Source organism: Tauraco erythrolophus, chromosome 2 (genome assembly GCF_009769465.1).
Source record: "Tauraco erythrolophus isolate bTauEry1 chromosome 2, bTauEry1.pri, whole genome shotgun sequence".
NCBI lineage: Eukaryota > Metazoa > Chordata > Aves > Musophagiformes > Musophagidae > Tauraco > Tauraco erythrolophus.
The window spans coordinates 35,305,359-35,324,941 of NC_141466.1; the positions used below are offsets into that span (position 1 = coordinate 35,305,359).

Here is a 19,583-nt window from a genome sequence, read left to right on the forward strand (position 1 = left end):
TTTAGTGCATTGCTTTGTTTGAAGATGGGAGAGTGGCAATATAAAACCAAATGAAATAAGCCTGTATTGTAAATAACAATACTGAATTGTACGTCTTCATATATGTATAATGTATACATTTAAATCTACTTTCCAAATGTGTGTGTTTTGCATGCAGTTGCCATGTCTCTGGGGAGCATGGTGCTTCATGCACAACAGAATGGGTGGTCGCTGCAGTGACTGTACTTGTAGCATACTCCTTAGCAAGCACTTTTATATGTAGAATATTACCAGTTGTTCAGAATATCTACAGTTGTTATTATTTTGGAGAAAATGCTGTGCTTTTCAGACATGAAGAAATAGCATATGTTGCGGGGGGGTGAATCTTGAAAGTGCTAAAGTACTTTTGTGGGGTATAACTTTGAGGTTTTTGGGTTTTTTTCATTTTATCTAGATATTGCTTCAGCATTTGTGGCACCCGTGGATCTTCAAGCTTACCCAATGTATTGCACTGTTGTGGCATATCCCACAGACCTCAGCACCATTAAACAAAGACTGGAAAGCAGATTTTACAGGTTGGATCCAAGTCTCAGTTCCTGCTGTGAAATACTGTCAGCCATATTTTTGGTAGCTCTTTGTCTTGTAATACCAAACTAAGAGATGGGTACAATGTGCGATTTCCATTTCTCCCATGTTCTATCCTTCATCTAGGTTTCCATTTTATAAAACTTTAAAAAGGATTGAACATCTCTTCTCCAAAATGTATTTTAGAATTATGTGGCATTCAGATTCCTGCTTATGCAAATGTCTTGTTCTGTGTGAGATTCAAATTGCAGGACCAGAGACTAGGTCAGCAAAATGATTTTTAGTCGAAAGGATTAAGTTTCCACTTTATAATTTAAAAAAAAAAATCCCTTTTTTTAAATAAGAGAAACCTTAGAAATATGTCAAGTGTTTTTGTTCTAATGCACTTAAAAAAAAAAAAAAGAATCTTGCATTATGACTTAAGATGATACATGGAAAATAGCTTCCAAAATTATTGACCTTGAAATTCTAAATTGCTGGACAGCAACAAAAATTAGTTTTAACTTTTTGAAACTGTTTTGACATTTTGCTAAACTACGAAGCAATAGCTGTATTTTTTTTCTCAGTAAATATTATCTATGGAGGATTGTGCTCCTTTAGATTATTTGTATATCCTTTGGTTCTTGGGATATTTCTGGTTTGAAAGTCAGTGCCCCTCTAATACTTGTTTTGAAGAAACATGGATAGTGTTTTGTTTTTGCACAAATTTTGAAGTTAATTTGTAGTACTTTGTGTACTAACTGAAGATTGAACTGTAAATTAAAATAACTTTTTAAGAAATTTAAAAAAAATCGCTAGGTTTTATACCTTATAATGCAATAGTGCACATTTTTTGTTCCATGCTTATTGCATGATATAAGGTAATCCAGCTTTCACTTCTGTAATGTACTGCTTTGCATCAGAAATGGCAAGGACTTTTTGCTGGATTTTTTCTCTTATCAAAAGAGCAAGCAGTTATTTTTGGCAATTGGCATACCTTCTTCAGTAAGTCTGGTTTTATGAGCTTGTAGCATTGCCAACCCTGGTTAGGTAATAAACAACCACCTTGTGTTGTGCTTTCCAGTGGAATTTTTTTTCTTTACCTACTGCAGAAGGGTTTATTCAGATCACTTGTGATTTTGGTAGCTTTTCAGGAGACTTATCCTAACACATTTTTTCTTTTCCAAACCAGGAGTCTTAGAATGCCTGTATGTTCCAAAAAAATGCAAAACACACCAGAAGAAATACAATCTTTTGGAGAAACTACTGGCATTGTATAGAACTAAATGCTCAACCCATAAACATGATAAAATTGCATCTAAACGCTTACGCTATGCTAAATGTGTTTAAATGATCCCCCAATTCACTCTACAAAACACTTGTGCAGCATTCCTTTTCATCATGTTTTGCTATATAAAAATAGAACATTGTATATACTTGTAACTTCTGTGCTATTGGAGTTTTTGTTTGTAGTAGTATGTATTTTTTTTTCAGATTTGGATTGCATTTTTCCAGTTATTTTTGCTTTTATGCGTATTTTTTCCATAATGGGGCTATTCTATAGTTAGATGATTAAATCAGAACTATGTGAAATTCTGATTGCCAATCTGTCAGAAAAACGTACATTTTTAATAATTTTTTATCACTATTTTTCTAATCCTGAGCTGTGACTGAAGAGTTGATATAGAGTGGTTTATGTGTGTCTTGAAGGAATAGTAAAAGCTGACGCATCACAGCTGAGTTTTCCGGAGGAGAGTCAGCTATATGTTCTTAAAGCCATTTGTATAAATTATACCGCAGGATGTAACAGGAGAGCAGGAAGCCTGAGGAAGGTGCCTTCTGCTGGTCACATAGGGCAACATGTTGAAGTGTTCGTGTTTTCTGATGTAGTGTAAAAAAAATGATGAATGGGGTGATACACTGGAAAAAGGATGTGAGCCTTTTTCTCCTGTTTCATATACATTGCTAGAAATTAAGTCTGTCTTTCCCCCCCCCTCCCCTCGTCCCCTTCCACTTTTCCTTTCCTCTTCCTTCCTTTCATATGCAGGCGCCTTTCTTCGTTGATGTGGGAAGTCCGGTACATAGAACATAATACTCGCACGTTTAATGAACCCGGAAGTCCTATTGTCAAATCTGCCAAATTTGTCACAGATCTTCTGCTACACTTCATAAAGTGAGTTGCTTAGTAGGTCTTTTGCTATTCCTGTCTCAGCGAGGTATTTAGCCTTTTCAGATATGAATTTTAAAGTGAGGTGGTTCTGCGGCTTGAATAAGCCTGTTGGCTGCTGTTGGGGCAGAAGAGAAGAAAGCTTACCTTGACAAAGAAATACGTAAGTTTGCGAAACAAGATGAAGTTCTATAATACGTTGATTGGCATAGATTGGCATTTTGTTTCAAGAGACTTTCTGCTAAATGGTAAAAATGGGTCTGAGTTTCTTCATGGAGTGATAGATAAATTTATAGGTAAGTTAGGAGTTCTAGTTTTGAGTTTGAATGCTGCCTGTTTTAACGTAATTGTGGGCATTTAATTCTGAAGTCTTTACAATTTATAATGTGATTGAAAATGATGTTTGATATGCAAAATAAAAATTGGAGGCTTTCTAGGCGACAGAAATAGTAGTTGTCTTTCAAATGCTCTTTTTTATTGTCGTCTATAGAAAAGCTCAATGACAAGTGTTTAAGATTTCTCGCAGTCAGTTGACATATCTGCAGACCTAAAGTTTGCAAAAAGAGTTTACTGAGGGTGTCCACAGCCCTGATTTGCTTGTACGCAGTGAATGCTGCCATTCTCACCTTGTAGAAACAGCAAGATACATTAATTTAACGAAAATCATGACATTTTTAGTGATTTCGTTTCTCTGTGTTAAATTGAGTCTTGTTCTTTTTTATTTTGTGTGTTCTTAAAAGCATTAGCATTGCATGATGTATTTTGAAATCTAAGACTTTGACTCAATACATAAATCTTCAGTGCCTGTGATTTCTGATATTGGCTGGAGAGTGAAAAATACTTAACTGCTTCAGATGTTAAAAGTTTTAATGAAATACACTTTTAGGAACAGATATGTATCTGAAGGACTTCTCTTACTAGTTTTGGTCTTTAACATCTTTGTCCTACATGGTTTGGGGTTTTTTTTCTGATTAATTAAGCAGCTCAGGATTTTTCACTGTGTGTGGTTTTAATTGACTTAGCTAAATTAGTGCAACACATTGATATTCTTATTTAATAATGGCCTATAGCTTGTATCTATTAATATACTTATTTAAGAGAACTAGCATATGAAGTCCAGACTTTTTTGACGGGATTCTAGCTGTAGGGTGGAAGGCCTAGACCATGGAAGGCAAACCCCATGGTTCTAATGACAGTGAAATGTCTAGATGCCTCTGAGAACCTAAGACTTAGTCTCTAAGTGACCCAAGTCTTTTAAAAAGCAGAAAAGGGTTGGGGAGTGTTGCTTGGTTGTTTCTTTTTGTTTTTTGGGGGTTTTTTTTCATCTTCTCCCCCAGCTGCTTTAGTGATGATTGCACTAGCCTGTGTCTGTATTAGGGATTACAATTCCAGTGTAGAGTCACTGAGTGTTTACTCCTTTTTTTTCTGGTGGTTTGTATTGCTACACAGTAGAACACCTTGGGGCTTTGTTTTGTGTAGGAGTTTGCTATGTTATACAAGAATCGATGTTTGTTTTGCTGATTTAATTATGCAGGTTTATACAATAATAATAATAATATTAGTCCTAAACAAATAAACATTAAATTTCAAATGTTTTGCATCGTGGATGCTAATGTATTAAATTGCGCTTTTGTACACTAAATCCACTGTAGCATTTCTTACAAAGTTAGATGGGCCCTAAAGCCCTTTATGTGGTATAGTATTAGGTTTTCTCAATGCTAATAAATTCATGGTAAAGGATGATGATTTTTAATTTTAAAACATGGACACACTTAAGTGATCTATCTTTTACAGAGTGCAGATAATATTTTACAGCTTTTAGAGCAGAAGATTATCTTTTCTTATTACTGCAGTCCTTTTAGTATTCATATAGTACTAAGCACTTTACTGTTTTATTTGGGAATGGCTTCATAAACATTTTCCTTATCTTAGGCAAAATACAGTTGATTCCGTAGGTGAAGATGAAAAATGAACGTTGGTGTGTATTTCTTTTTACACAGAGACCAGAGTTGCTATGACATAATTCCATTATACAATGCAATGAAGAAGAAAGTGTTATCTGACTCTGATGAGGTGAGTGGGTGTGTCTTAGACATTGACATTGATAGACTGGAGGAACAGGACCACTGTCTCTGTCCCTACTGGATACGAAAGTACTGTTTTCAGTAACTTAGGGGGTGGGGTGTACTTTTCTGTCAAGTAAGTGTTTCTTTTTGTCAACTGGAAAACTGGATAAAAATCCAGCCTCCTGTCCTCCTTTAGTGCATAGAGATTTCCTGGAGCTTTACTGGGGAATTTAGATGCTTCTTAGATTTCTGAGGTTCTCAAAACTGACAGTCATGTGACATGCTTCACAGAAGGACGGGAATAGAACTGTAAAGACTTAAATTATAAGTGAAGTATAAAAGAACTCACCTATTCATATATTCTTATATTTTTTTAACCTTTTTATGCAACTCATTATCTTGCTCAAAGGAAGAAGAGAAAGATACAAATGTGCCAGGAACTTCCACTAGAAAAAGAAAGGTAAATTTTTTTTTTAAATGATTTATAGTGCTATAAATAATTAGAAATGCATTTTTACACAAGGGAATGTGAAACTGAAAATGTTTTTATTATCACGTAATCTCAGCTTTTGGAAAGTTTTGAACTTTTAAGTGACGTGTTGTTCTACTGAGCTGTTCAATATAAAAGCATTTCTGCCTGTGCTGCTGTGTGTTACGAATTCATTAATTAGAATTTATGTCTTGCAGGGCACCTTTTCTATTAGATTTTGTAAAAGCAGCTAATTTATTTAATATGTACCAGACAATATTGTTGTTTCTATGATTCTATGATTCAGGATCATCAGCCAAAGCGGCGGCTGCGTAATAGAGCTCAATCATATGACATTCAGTCATGGAAGAAGCAATGCCAGGAGCTGCTTAATCTCATTTTTCAGTGCGAAGACTCTGAACCATTTAGACAACCAGTGGATCTCCTTGAATATCCAGTGAGTATTTTAGAACAAGGCGGCTGGTTGTAATCCAGTTGTTAGGTGTTTTTTGATGTGTTTGTTTTTCTTCTTACAACTGTGACCATTTTTCCCGCTCTTTTAATTGAAGCTTCAGGCAGCTCTGCTGACAGAAATTTTTTTCAGTACTTGGTTGTCACCTTATAATAATGCTTATTGGGTTTTTAAAGTAATGCCAAAAGAAATTGTACTTCTCTGCTCTCTTAAATACTTTAGTTGCAAAATGTTTTATATTCAAGGATGCTTATGTTGTTAAGTAAATGACAGCTTTTGCCATTAAGATACGTCTTTCCTTTTTTGGGTGAAAAATGATTGTATATGAAGTGCATATGTTTGGTTGTTGCATGTGACAAATGTTGTCACAGACGACTTTTTGTTTTCATTTCACAAGTAAAAAAACTAAAAGTAATTGTCATGTCACAGTCGTCTGGGCTTGATACAGAAGAAGTACCCACTGAAAAACTGTAGTGAACCATTAACTGTAGTAAAAATTACTTTCCCAAATTTCCCTTTCTGCCTGGGTGATTACACTGGAGTTCAGATAGTCAGGAGCAGCCGTTTGTAGCTATAAAATATTTTAACACAAACGTCTTGTTACCTTGGATCTCTTTTAGCCTTTTAGGCTAGTTTTACTTTAAGTAAAAGTTTTTGCATGCTTTCCTTCTAGCATATTTTAAGTTTCTCTTTAAAATACCACTCTAAGATGATTAACTTGGAGGAAAGTAATCATCCAAATTAAAGAAAAGAAATGCTTCTCTTTGAGTAGTCAGTAGTAGGTCTGTCTTGACACTTCTGCAGCCATTGGGCACCATGATTTTTGAGGTGACCTAAACTTTATGCTGTGGCCAACTACAAGTGGCCTTTCATGTTTGAGATCCTCAAATGACCTGATAGAAAGCACCTTACTGGGCTTGAGCATGAAACACTGCTGCCTAGTGTCACAAACCTGTTCAACGTTCAGAGGCACTCACACAGGTTCTTTTTGCTGTGGTGGATTAAGTTAGCTTTTCACTTTATCTTGGTATTTAAGGTTTTTATCGTATGGATATTCCTCTGTTTCTTTCATAGCCTGGAAATTCATTGGCTTGAACAGGCTCCTATTTAAGCCTGTGGAGTTTTCATTATCGTAATACTACTTTCCTGAATTGTCGGGTCTTCATTTGGGAAACTGCTCAGGTTTCAGCAGGGATGTGCTAAGCCTCTGATGAGGTTAAAATATTCAAACTTTGTATTTTAAAGCTAATATGTAAATCAGCTCAAACTGGGTACTAAGTATTAAGATTAGTACCAAGTTTGAGCTGTTAAGCCACCTGGAGAGCTTGTGGTCACACTTTCCTGTCACAGTGATCTTCATGACAGTGTGTCAACAATATAACCCTAAGGAACCAGAATTTTGTAAATCTGTTCACAAAATGAACTAAATCTTGTATCAGTTATCTTCTAACCTGGATCCTGTCAAGTGTGTCTGTGAGCAGTTATGTTGTGTATGAGTAGAAAGGAGCAAAATGTCTTTAGCAGTCTTCTGTACCTATTTAAATAGGACATTTGGTTTAAACAGGTTTGTCAAATGCGTCCTGGTGAAAATGATACATTAAGACTTGAGGAAAAAAAATACAATACATTGCTTTGCTATTTCTTAACAGGATTATAGAGATATTATTGACACTCCTATGGATTTTGCTACTGTTAGAGAAACGCTGGAAGCTGGAAACTATGAGTCACCAATGGAGTTATGTAAAGATGTGAGACTTATTTTCAGCAATTCCAAGGCCTATACACCAAGTAAAAGATCAAGGGTAAGACGTTTGTTTGTTTGAAAGAATACTTAGCTGAAAAATACAGGACAGAAAAAATAGAGAGGTAGTGTAATTGATTACTTTAAAAACAAGTTTAATTATTTCTGATCTTCAGACATGAATGTTTCTGAGAAAGTAGTATAGCTTTGTATTTTAAAGGAAAGGAATTGTTTAAATGCCTAAAGTTCTGATGTTCTGCAAGTGTGTTTCAAAAGTAAATATTTGAAAGCGGCTCTAAAGGGAGAGCTAACTTGAAGGAAAAAGCTGTAGAAACATGATTGTGGGTACAATAGTGGAATTTAGCTGGTATTTTGGTGAAGAAACTAGATTTTCAGAACACCACCCCCCCCCCCACACACACACACACACAAACTCCTTCACTTTGGAGATTGCCCCAAACCAAAATACCCAGGTATAGAGTAGAGGATAATTAAATTCTATGCTGTTCCACCAGTATGCAGTGAGATTGTCACAGAGCACTTAGGATTTCTGGGAGACAGAACTGTTTACATAGGCATGAGCCTACAAAGCCATTCTTACAGAGCTGTTACTGAAATACTGTGCCAGTGACAGAGTTAAAAATATTTTCTATCAGATTGACTTGTAGGTGCAGTATCTATTAGCAATGAAAGTTTTATAAATGTATACTTGCACATGTTTAAGGCTTCTGTGTAGCTTTTCTTCTACTAATATGCTTTAGGTGTTAGACTAGAATTATTAATAGCTTTCATGTTTGGCTGTTCTAAATAGCAAATTAATCAGGACTTTATTGGTTTAAAATGCAGGAACAAATTCCTTAGTAAGTGACTGGCAAGAAGGACTGATCAGTGACTGATGTCTCTTCAGTCAGTAACAGACAATGTTGCTCACTGTTCTGGCTGCCTAGGAATCCGTCTTTTGTCTTTTACATGCATTGAAGGGCAGGGCTTTTGGGGCAGGTCTGGATTCTTTTGTTTTTTCTTTCTCTTCTTGAGCTCCTCAAATCAAGATGGTTCCGGTGTGGTTTCACAGATTCTTCTGATTCTTTTGTGTTTTTTTCATGTTTCTTCCAAACAAACTGGTATAGTAGTAAACTTGTAGCTCTTTTATTTTACTTAGAAGTAGAAGGGGAATGTTCTGATATCAAGAATTTTAAAATTCCAAAACCTTTATGCTTTCAGTGCATGCAACACGTAGTTGTTGAATGGTGATGTTTTCACTGTGACTTGTCATTCAGTGATATTTTCAGCATGTTACTTTACGTCACTGATATTTACTTGAATAGTAAACCTAAACCTGTCAACTGCTTCTTTCTTGGCATATTAAACATATATTTTAAATACAGAGTTTTACGTATTTTCTTAGGAAATTTCTTTGGTTGTCCTCTCTGGTAATGCATTCAGAATCTGTCACATTTATTGTTTCGTCTGGCACTCAGTTTATCTGGAGTGTCATTAGGTAGGCAACTGTTTAATATTGTCTTTGTGTTTCATATTCTAAGAAGGTGCTACGTCCCCTGTTAAAATATCTAGACAGTTCACTTCCATGTTTTTATTTCCAGAATTAATAGCATCTGTGCTCACGTAATTAGTCACGATCGAAACTGAGTTTGATTGAGTTGCCCTAAATCATCCAAGGCTAGAGAAAAAAAAAAAAAAGGAAGCAGAAAAAGTGCACCTACATAATTCTAATAAATTTCTTGTACCTGTTGCCCCCAACAGGCAATCATAAGATCAATTCATCCGTAAGAGAAATAGAATGATATAAAGATGCAACTTAATACAGAAGAAAATTAGATTTCTTGACCTTAGGTATGATAGAGTAGAATTCCATTAAGGATCTCTCTTTGTGGTTTCTGCTGAAGCTAGAAAGGGATACATTCTGGAAAGGCAGCTGAAAAGGGACAGTTGGAAAGGTGGCTTTTCTAATTTTTCCTTTTGTGTGTGATCTTCAGTTGTAATACACTTTTCAAAACCATTAAAATAGTTAAAGCAAACCTATGCATGGATTAGTGTAAATTTGTTGAGACAGACTGTAAATTTCCTTAAAACATTTCCATATTAATCCGTTTACTTTTCTAGCTATTGCTCAATGATAAATAAAATGATACTTTGGAAAAGTCCAAGACTTGCTTGTTTACTGGCTTTTCTTTTTTAGATCTACAGCATGAGTTTGCGCCTTTCTGCTTTCTTTGAAGAACACATAAGTTCTGTTTTATCAGATTATAAATCTGCCCTACGCTTTCATAAAAGAAACACAATAAAGAAACGAAGGAAAAAAAGAAGTAGAAGCAGCTCAGTTTCCAGTAGTGTTGCATCCAGGTACATTAATTCCTTTACAGTGTTCATTAAATGCTATGCAAGTTTGAGATATCTAAACAGTAGAAATGAGTGTGTGTAGTTTTTTTTTCTTAATACTTCCTTTACTATTCCCTATATTGCAGAATGATAGCTTTGACATGCAAGTCCCTATGATGTGGAAGAGTTTTAAACTTTACTTAGAGCTATCCTAGTGTAAGTGTTTAAAATTCAAATAACTGCTAAACATGTACAGTAAAACAGCATCGTTAGGATAGTAGTGGCATCATGCTTTGTCATATAACTATAGCATTTATGGTAAAGATTCACTTTTCCAGAGGCTCACAACTACATGAATTTCCACAGTAAACGTTGTATTTTTAACATACTTCATGCAGAGATGACAGTTTTACTCCCACAATCTCAGACACTAGCATTTAATTGTATATATTCCTCTAAAATAAAAAAGTGGTCATCCGGGATACAAATTGTTACTCCTGTTGCAGCCCTGAAAGGAAGAGGAGATTAATAAAACCTCAAATGAAGGCAGAAACTTCTGCCACCTCTTCATCTTCTGCACCTGCACGGTCAACAGCACTGAGACATGCTTCACCTCAGATGAATGGAAAAGCAGCTGAAACGTCTTCCCTTGTGCGGACTCGAAGCAATAGGGGGATAACAGATGTGGCTGTTACAGAGCAACCATCTACTTCTTCAGGAGCAAAGCCTTTAACAATAAAGCCTTTAATTACAAAGCCTAATACTACTGCAGGGTCAGGAAAGTCAGGCAAGTTGGTTTTTGTGGCGGTTTTTTTGTTGTTTTTTTTTAAGCTGGGACTATTTTTAAACATAAAACTTGCTTTTTGGAATTCTAATGTATTTGTAGTGGTTAAGACTGGTTCTGTTTTCAAGCTGCTGGGCCTTTGAGGTTCTTCAGAGGAAAACTGAACAAGTTAGGCTATGTTGTTTTATCCAGGAAGCTTTCTCCTCTCTAGATCATCGATTCAAATTGTTGGGTTTTTTTGTAGTAGAACATGATTTCCTTTTTAGCCAGATAAGATTGAATGAGGTAAAAGTAATTCTTTTTTCTTTTGATCCTTCTAGTACTGGAGAATTCAACCAAACATTCCAAGAACCAGAATATTGTGTCAATCCCTAGTCAATCTGATTACAGTCATAACACTAGGAACAACTCCACAAGAGAAAATCCTGAGAAGGAGAAGCAAATCAAGCGCAAAGTAAAATCTTCTGCTGTTAATCAACAAGGTATGGAGTTTCTTTGGAATGTGTGTCCATTCCCCCTCCCCAGTTATTGTTGTAGTGGCTGTAGTGTTATACTTTACTTGTGATCATTTTAGGGGTGGGGAAATTACGATTTAGCAGAATAGGAAAGTCTAATGGAACAGCTCAGTCACATTTAGTTTCCTTCTTCATAAATTAGCACAGTTTTTACTACTCTTAACACCATTTCCATGGTGAGATAACTGTGTTGTCTAGCCAGTTTTGATATGTTAACATATCCGTACCTTCATTTAAATTATTATAAGGTCTGTGTTATGAGTTCTCATTCCAAAGCAGACTCCTTACAGGATTGCACTTTAAGCCCCATAGGTTTTACCTAAAAGAACGTACATAGGTTATATTTGGGTCAGTAACGCCGAGTGTGATGACACTCTCTGCAACCACAAGCATGAAGATCAGAGCATCCCAGCAGCAACTTTGTTCTTGCACTTTTTGCAGCAGCAAAATAGAACTATGCAGTGATTAGTGCTTTTGTTTAGTATATTAGGATGGATTGATCGGACCTAGTTTCATGAAATCTTCTGACTGAACTTGCTTGGTCTTTTGATGTCTGGATACCTTAAAACTCAAACCTTCTCTGGAGACTGAAATGAGATCTCCTAGTCATAAAAGCTTTCCTGTTCATGAAAGAGCTTTGGACTGTTTAACCTGCTGTGAAAGCAACTAGATCTACAAGCGTCTTTTCTCTGAAAATGGAGAAAAAGTAGTCTGCAAATTGGTCCCCTCCTAATTAATCTTGTTACTCCTTGTAGTCCCCCTCTCCTCGAGGATTGTCTGTCCTTTCTTACTCTTCCACATTTCTGAAAAAGCAGTTTGTGATTTGATAAGTTAAAAATCATCTGACGGTTCCTTGCAAGCTTTCTCACCAAGGCCTCAGTTGTTACCGTGTTGCATGACTAAATGTGCACCCATTGTACAGCTGGATGCTTGGTCATGTCGGAGGTATCTGAATGTCGTTGACATGATCCTTTCTCTCCTGTGCATCCACACATATGACAGTGGAGGCATGATGGGGCACATTTGAACACAGCAGGAGTTGTGCATGGATGTTCTGTGAAAGGACTGGATTAATTGTCATGCTATGAGTCTGTTACTGGTCACGTTTTAAGCAAGGGCTGTGGTGTCAGAACATCTCCTTATGAAGTCCTGTGACATGCCCCACTGAGGAGTTTGAGTACCACTCACCTAAGGAAAACTCATAGCCCATAAAAGTCTCCCAGAAAATGCATTCTACTGTGTGTCTGTTAATGTGAGAAATCTGCAAATTACATACTCTTTTGTTGTTGTTGTTGTTAATCTCTCACATTTCTAGCCTTTTCCTCAGTTACTGTTGAAGTAACCCTGGTCTGCTGAACCAGCACTAAAGGATACTACCTCAGGCTGAAAAACTCTTTCATTTCTCCAGAGATGACGTTTTATGAAGCAGTCCTGATACTTGCAGGAATGCTTCTTGAGCAACTTGCTGCTTTTGCAGATACCAGATAGGAGTTTTTGTCCATTGGTGTTTTATCAGCCAAGAAAAACACTTGAGCTGTTTCCTTCTTTCCCTCCCTCCCTCCCTCCCTTGCCCTCCCTCCCTCCCTTTTCCCCCTCCCTCTTTCCCCCGCCCCTCCTTCCCTCCCTCTTTTTTTCCTCCCTCCTTCTTCCTCCCTCAAGCTACCTTGAGCTAAACCCAGCTAGAAGTTAGACGTCATTGCATAAAGGCACGACACCTTTTGTGCTCAATTTTAGCAGATTGGCAACCACTGTGAATCCGTTCAGATATTTTAGTAAGAGTTTTATTAAGGCAGAGTGAAAATGAATGTAAATGCAGATCTGTTACATGATAAGTACTCTCGTTTCTTTACAGCAGATTGCAAGAATAATGCTTTGGCATCGGGAAGCATTCAGGTAAACGGACACGGAGGACAGCCTTCGAAACCTCCAGTTAAAAGAGGTCCCGGACGAAAACCGAAGGTGGAGACTAATAACAATACCTGTGAAGTGGTGCACAAGAAAAGAGGCAGAAAACCAAAAAAGCTACAAATTGTTGAACAGCAAAAGGTTGCAGAGCAGAATACAATCCAGACTGCAAGGGAAATACCAGAAGAAGCCTCTGCTTCTACCGCATGCAATTCTCTTTCTGAAAATAATATGAAGGAAGACTTGTTACAGAAAAAAGGCCGTGGGGGTAGAAAGCCAAAAAGGAAGATAAAGACCCATCAGCCAGGCTCAGACCACTTAGTTCCTGCAAATGTTAAAATGCAAACAAGGAGCAGGAGGAAAAAGATAGATGAGCCTATGGAGGAGGGGTCTGAAGAGCTTAAGGATTCTGAACCTCACATGAGAACTAGAAACCAGGGTAGGAGGACAGCCTTTTACAATGAAGATGACTCTGAGGAAGAGCAAAGGCAGCTACTGTTTGAAGACACCTCCTTAACGTTTGGAACATCTAGCAGAGGCAGAGTCCGAAAGTTGACTGAAAAAGCAAAAGCTAATTTAATTGGTTGGTAATTTTTACCAAGGGTTTTACTTCAGAATGCTACGAAGCAGGTACAGTTAAGGAACAGCAGAACAGACTTCTGCTTCCCTGCTGCTATTATGGGTTAGAAGAATATGTTCTGATTTGGGGAGAAAAATTTAGCAAAAAATAAACTGAAAGAACATTCTTTGAAAGAAATATATATTTTAAACGTTTGCTATTTATTGCCCTCCAAATAGGTTATGCATTTCAACAGTCATTTTGTTCACAGTTGAGAATAATTGAAGCAATTTCTGACTGACGTACAGAGTTGAGAACTACTCTGCTCGAGCAGTGCGTAGTATCTCTACGCAATTAAAAAAGGCGATAGAACTTTTAATGCCACAAACTGAAAACAGAAGTCTATTTTTGACCAAGCAAGGTACACTTTGATTGTGAAGTCAAGCTGCCTAGGAAAGCAGATTTTGGCAAAAAGTGGCAGTAAATTCACTTACGTTTCTATTAAATACAAAAATACCAAACTTTGCTAATCTGAAAATGCTCAATTTCAGTTGTGATGGAACCTTCAACTGCAAAAGAAGCCTAACACAGGCTGTTGGTTTATCCAAGTTCTGCCAAACATAGCAAAAATGTAATCACAAATATATATATATATATATCCACATTGGAAAAAGTTTGACTAATGTCTAATTTTTCAGACCTTGATTCTTGTATCAATCACTAAATCTCTGTTTATTGTGCCAAAGACTGAGAATCAGTGCAGTGGAAAGCCTTTTTTTTTTTTTCTTTTTGAGTGTCAGTACAGCATACCATTTGCAGTGATAAAAGCTGTGTATTGTTTTAAATAGTAAGTTGTTAACATTGTTCTGAAATGTATCCTTTTTGGTACTTTTGGTAGAAAATAATGCACTGGTGGGGTCCTTTGACAGAGATGTTTTAGACAAAATGTATAATTGGTTAAAGGATTCAAGGAAATTACAGGACAGGTGTGGAATTATGATGTTTACTTTCTGATCCAGATTGATTGTTGTTTCTACAACTTTAGACATGCTTAAGAGGGTAAAATGACCTACAAAGAAGAGTGTATGTGTATATATTAATATATACATAAACACATACATATAAAATATTACCCAGGTATAAATTTTTTTCAGGATTTTTTAGATAGCACTAGAATTGAAAATAAATTTTAAAATGTCATACTTTATAGTTTAATTTTAAGGGGAAGATTGGTTATTTTCAATTATTGAGGTTAAAAGGCCAAATCACTTTTTATGCAATCATGTTTTATACAGTGGTCTCATTGCACATTGTGTTTTTCTGCACTTTTTATGGTATATCACGCTGACATAAGTCAATATACACCCTAAAGAAAAATTCCATTTAATGATTGTGCCTTGTATTCTATTATTTCTTGCATCCTTAGAAAAATTAATTTGTCTATTGTAAATGATAACTATATGACTTAGGGGAATGTATTGTTATATGTACTGCTCTGGAAAAGAAAAGCAGTTATTTATTTGTTTATGGTACATTTAGTTATTTTATACCTTTACAAACAAACTTTAATACCATTTTCTATCACTTAAAAAAGTATTGTCCAGTTTTAAGGAAAAAAATGCAGTAGTCATATTTTCTGAGATCTGGTATGGTACAAAAATGTAACCAAAATTTTCTGGTTATACATTATTTTGGACGTTTGGGTAGTGTGAAAGATTTTCTTTGTGTGACTCTAACTTAGTTGAAAAAATAAACCTGAAATGAAACCTCAATTCTGTACACCCTTACTTAATTAATAATTCTTTCTTTCTTTTTTTTAACAAACATCATCTGCAATATCTGGAAGGGAGGGCATACAGAATTAAGACCTTAAATTTGCACAGATTCTTTATATGGATATGAGGCCTGGTTCTTCACTCTTTATTTTCTGTTACAAAAAAAAAAGCTTAAATGTTTGAGCAAAGAACATTGGTTTCTGGCACCAAGAGGGATAGAAATACGCTACTATGGATAACAAATTAGTATCACCATACCTAGTTTTATGTAGTTCATTATGCATTTTGCTACAGAAAATGACTAAAATATTTTCTGAATCCTCTTTGAATTGTTAGGGATATGAATTTGGAGAGCAGGGATTAGTTTGCGTTTCATTTGTTGGTATATTTATTTTTTCTAACAAGTATTTCTTTATCATTCAGTTAAAATGGAGTCACTAAACGTGATAAGATAACAAGCTATGGCTGTACAGTTGCAATACAACTTCACAATTCAGAGCTAATTGATTCTACTTGTTAATTTTGTCAAATCTCACTGATGAAGGCAATCATTTGAAAATGTGTAATTTCCTGATGTTATCTGCATTGTAATATATGAAAAAGATTATATCTAAAATTCAACTTCTGTGTTTACTCCATTTGTAATAATGTTTTATATGGCATGTTTATGTATATATTTATATATTGAAAACAGCTTGTATGTAAGTTTCGGAGACTGAAATAATATGTGTTCCCTTAACAGTAGGTAGAAGACTGTACATCTTAATTTCACGAAAATAGAAGGCCTTACCTGCAGAACATGGGTACTGCTTCCCACCCAGTAGTATCGGTGACTTTAGCTAGTAATTTTTTAATTCGTATTAGACACATTAATGTTTTTCCTTTAAAAACAAGTTGTGGATAATTTGGATCAATTTTTTTATAGAAGCAACACTAAAAATTTAGTAGAAATTAATACCAGATTTATTTAAAAGTTATATTTTTATAATTTAATTCCACTAAGTCACAAACTTTATTTATGAGACTTTCATCACCATCAGACTGTGCATTTTGGTTGGGGAAAAAATGCATTATTTGAGGTTGTTGTGACATACTGTACCAACACAGAAGAAGAGCTTTTGATTACAAAGAAGATCTTAAGTTTTTTAAATGTGAGCAATAAATTATTGGTCAATGTTCTGAAATAATTTAAGGACTATAGTTATATGCATGTTTTTTAATGCCATCTCAAGTACCTAACAACTGGTTCAGAAAATGGAGTATGGAAATCTCGTGTGCTCGTTTCACATTTGCATTGTAAATAACATAGGTTCATAGCCATATCCATGCAAACGATCTTACAGACCTGGCAGCAATTAATGCAGTTTTATTCATTACATTCATTTATATTTCACATGGATGTGAGGATACTGTTCTGATATTTCTGCTCTATACTGGGAAACGTTAAAACTTGCTATTTACCACTGAGTGGTATCTTACTAATGGTGTGTTCTCTAAGTACCGGTGAGGAAATAACTTCTGTTTCTGTGATACCAGCGTGCTCTAAATGTTTAACAGATATCATTGTACCTTCGCCTGCATACTTAACCTTTTGGCCATTTTCCGTTGTTGCTGTGTTCTCTGGGAACTGAACTTAAATTCTACCACTGTAGTGTTCATTATTGTCAATATTGAACTAGAGCTCTTTGTCACTCGGCAGTGACCAGTGGTACAACTTGACACAAAAATGTCTTCCTCCAGTGATGAGACTGCTGTGATATATATTTGCATATGTTTATTTGTACAGTGTCCGGTTTGTACCTGTGATCAGTTTGTTGATAGACTTGTAAGATTGAGTTGGTTGAGTTAAATATTATTATGGCTTAATATTTGTAAAACTATTAATTGATAAAGGACCCTGATGCAGCACGTAGGATATATTAATATCTATAAAAAAATAAATTGTAGTGTAGAGACAACTTATTCACTGTATTGCTGTACAAATATTTTTCAAGTACCAATTCTGATTCTGTGCCAGAGGCTTTTGTTTTACCAAAAAAAGACTGCATACAAAACAAAAAACAGTCTGTCCATTCAGTAACTTCAAGCTTGTTACAAGTTTTACACCACATTGTTAAATCTTTTGCTCACGTTTGCTGGATCAAAGACTACAAGTAAATGCTTTAGCGTGTAATTTGAATTTAGGCACATGTTAAATGGTTGACTGGTTCTATAAAAGCGATAGGCTCAACTGTATGGGACCCTTTCACCCTGTAGTTACGTAGTAGATCAGAGGTTAGAGGTTTTTAAGCTCACTTTCATCAACATTTGCATTTAATTTGAAGCATATGAATCTTGCTGAGGTAATTTTAACATATTGCTGGTCAAGCAAGATACAACCAGACCACAATAATTACATAGTGTCCTGAGTCCTTACCTTACTCTAAAGTAGTATGTTTTGTCCAAAGTAGTTTTTCAGAGGTTTTTCTTTTTACCTTTTTTTTTCTTTTTGAGTTGAATGTTTAACAATTTAAATACAACTCTGCAACAGTGCTGTGATACAGAAGGTGGAGGTCTTTAAAAACTCGCCTAGAAACAGCAAAAGCTCATTTTCTGTTTACTACCTAGTGAAGACAAATTAACTATGTAAAATTACTATATAATATATTTTATTTTATCCCTGAAGTCCTCGTAACAGATTGGTTTCCAAGGGGACCTAGATATTCACCTGATAAAAGGGCTGTTAGTTTTCTGCTGTAAATTATTGTACATACGTGCTTGTTCGTATGCAGAGCAAAGTGCATTAAATTCCATAAAATTGGCCAAGACTTGACAATGTGTTTCCAATAACAAAATCCGGTACTGACAGCTTACGTAGTTTCCTCTTTTTGAATCGGGGAGTACAGCTTGTACGCCTTCTCCTGCGTCTGGGGGAAATAACAGGTAGCTTTTAAACTAGAACTGACCTCTAGGTGCTCTTGCGTTCGTGCTAATTTTAATGTGGGAATTCACCGTGTCATTTTTACGGTGTGTTAGAGGAGGGAACGCGCTGGGAAAGCTAGATTAAAAGGCATCGTAAATCGCAGAAAAAAAGGGCAGTTTATAGGTTGGGTTGGGTTTTTTTTCTTTCCCCTTTTCCCAAGGTTCTAACGTCCTCAAGGCACGCTAGAGAGAAGCCTTATATGCTGCAATAAAATAAAGGTGAATAAATTTAGCTTTTAGGAGGTGTAGGTAGTGAGACAAGTAGTCGTTTGGATCCTTTTTAATGCAGATAAATACATCAGGAAATTCACTTCAAATAATGCAAACAATACATTTTAGGGAGGGAAGAGAGTACTATACTATAAATTTCTGCCGTGAAAGAACAAAGAATGAGGTCATACAAATTAGGAAGAAATACAAGTACCTATCATGTACATGTGCCTGTATAATGTACTATTTTGTGCTTAAAACTGCTTGCATTGGTTTGCTAATGCATTGAGACCGTACAGAAGTTACATTTTTGGACCATACTAAAACTGCAGAAGTGTGGCAGACAACTGGATAATGACCTTGTGTGAATTAAATTCTGTCATAACGTCTAAATATGTACAGAACGGAGCTCAACTTCAAGGAAATGACCTAGAAAGGTTAATTTTAAACTGACACATTTTCAGATTAAAAATTACGCTTATTTTGTACAGAATTATGTAAAACACAAATCTGTTGTATGTAATGAGTAACAGTTTTGGGAAACTATAATTCTTTAGCTTTATCAAGGGTTTTTTCCTTCCAGAAATCTAGATTATCATGTTATAACCTGAAATATCTCACCAGGATAACAGTGCCCTTTCTTTTTGTACATACGGATTGGAAATTTCTTTACTGTTATGTGGACACTTTCTATGTTAGTTTTGATGCATAATACTTTGAATCCTTTTATACAAACTAGAATGTATGTGTAAGAATTACTGTCACTGCAATGTAGTAACTACAAACTTATTTTTAAATAAATAGAAAACATGTTTTTCTAAGCTGTCCAACAGTGTGTCTTTCTATCCAGTGATTTACCGTGTTAAGGGACAATTGCCTATGTGTTCTTCAAAACAGCCTAAAATCAGTTTGGTTTGATTCCTCATGGAATATGGTATAGCAGTGTATGGTACTGTGGTATATTATGTGGGAACAGAAAAAAATTACAACCAAAGCACTCTCTGATAGAGATGAAAATTTGCTCTTTTGTGGTTTTTTTTCACTAAACCCCACGGTTCTGGAGGCGATATAAAGGCCCT

At 35.6% G+C, this 19,583-nt stretch overlaps 1 protein-coding gene across 3 annotated transcripts in view; it reads left to right on the top strand.

Moving 5' to 3' along the window:
• Positions 1 to 19,298, top strand: part of PHIP (PHIP subunit of CUL4-Ring ligase complex) — a 120,232-nt gene extending 100,934 nt beyond the window's left edge. For 2 of the 3 annotated variants that reach the window (XM_086631346.1, XM_086631348.1), the window contains 10 exons: positions 434 to 554; positions 2,591 to 2,716; positions 4,711 to 4,783; positions 5,186 to 5,236; positions 5,553 to 5,702; positions 7,367 to 7,519; positions 9,656 to 9,819; positions 10,302 to 10,582; positions 10,900 to 11,061; positions 12,947 to 19,298. In XM_086631346.1, the coding sequence (XP_086487472.1) occupies positions 434 to 554; positions 2,591 to 2,716; positions 4,711 to 4,783; positions 5,186 to 5,236; positions 5,553 to 5,702; positions 7,367 to 7,519; positions 9,656 to 9,819; positions 10,302 to 10,582; positions 10,900 to 11,061; positions 12,947 to 13,590 (1,925 nt within the window). In that variant the 3' untranslated portion in view covers positions 13,591 to 19,298. The remainder of the gene's footprint in view (positions 1 to 433; positions 555 to 2,590; positions 2,717 to 4,710; positions 4,784 to 5,185; positions 5,237 to 5,552; positions 5,703 to 7,366; positions 7,520 to 9,655; positions 9,820 to 10,301; positions 10,583 to 10,899; positions 11,062 to 12,946) is intronic. The other variant, XM_086631347.1, reaches the window with a different exon arrangement.
• Positions 19,299 to 19,583: the final 285 nt, after the last annotated feature.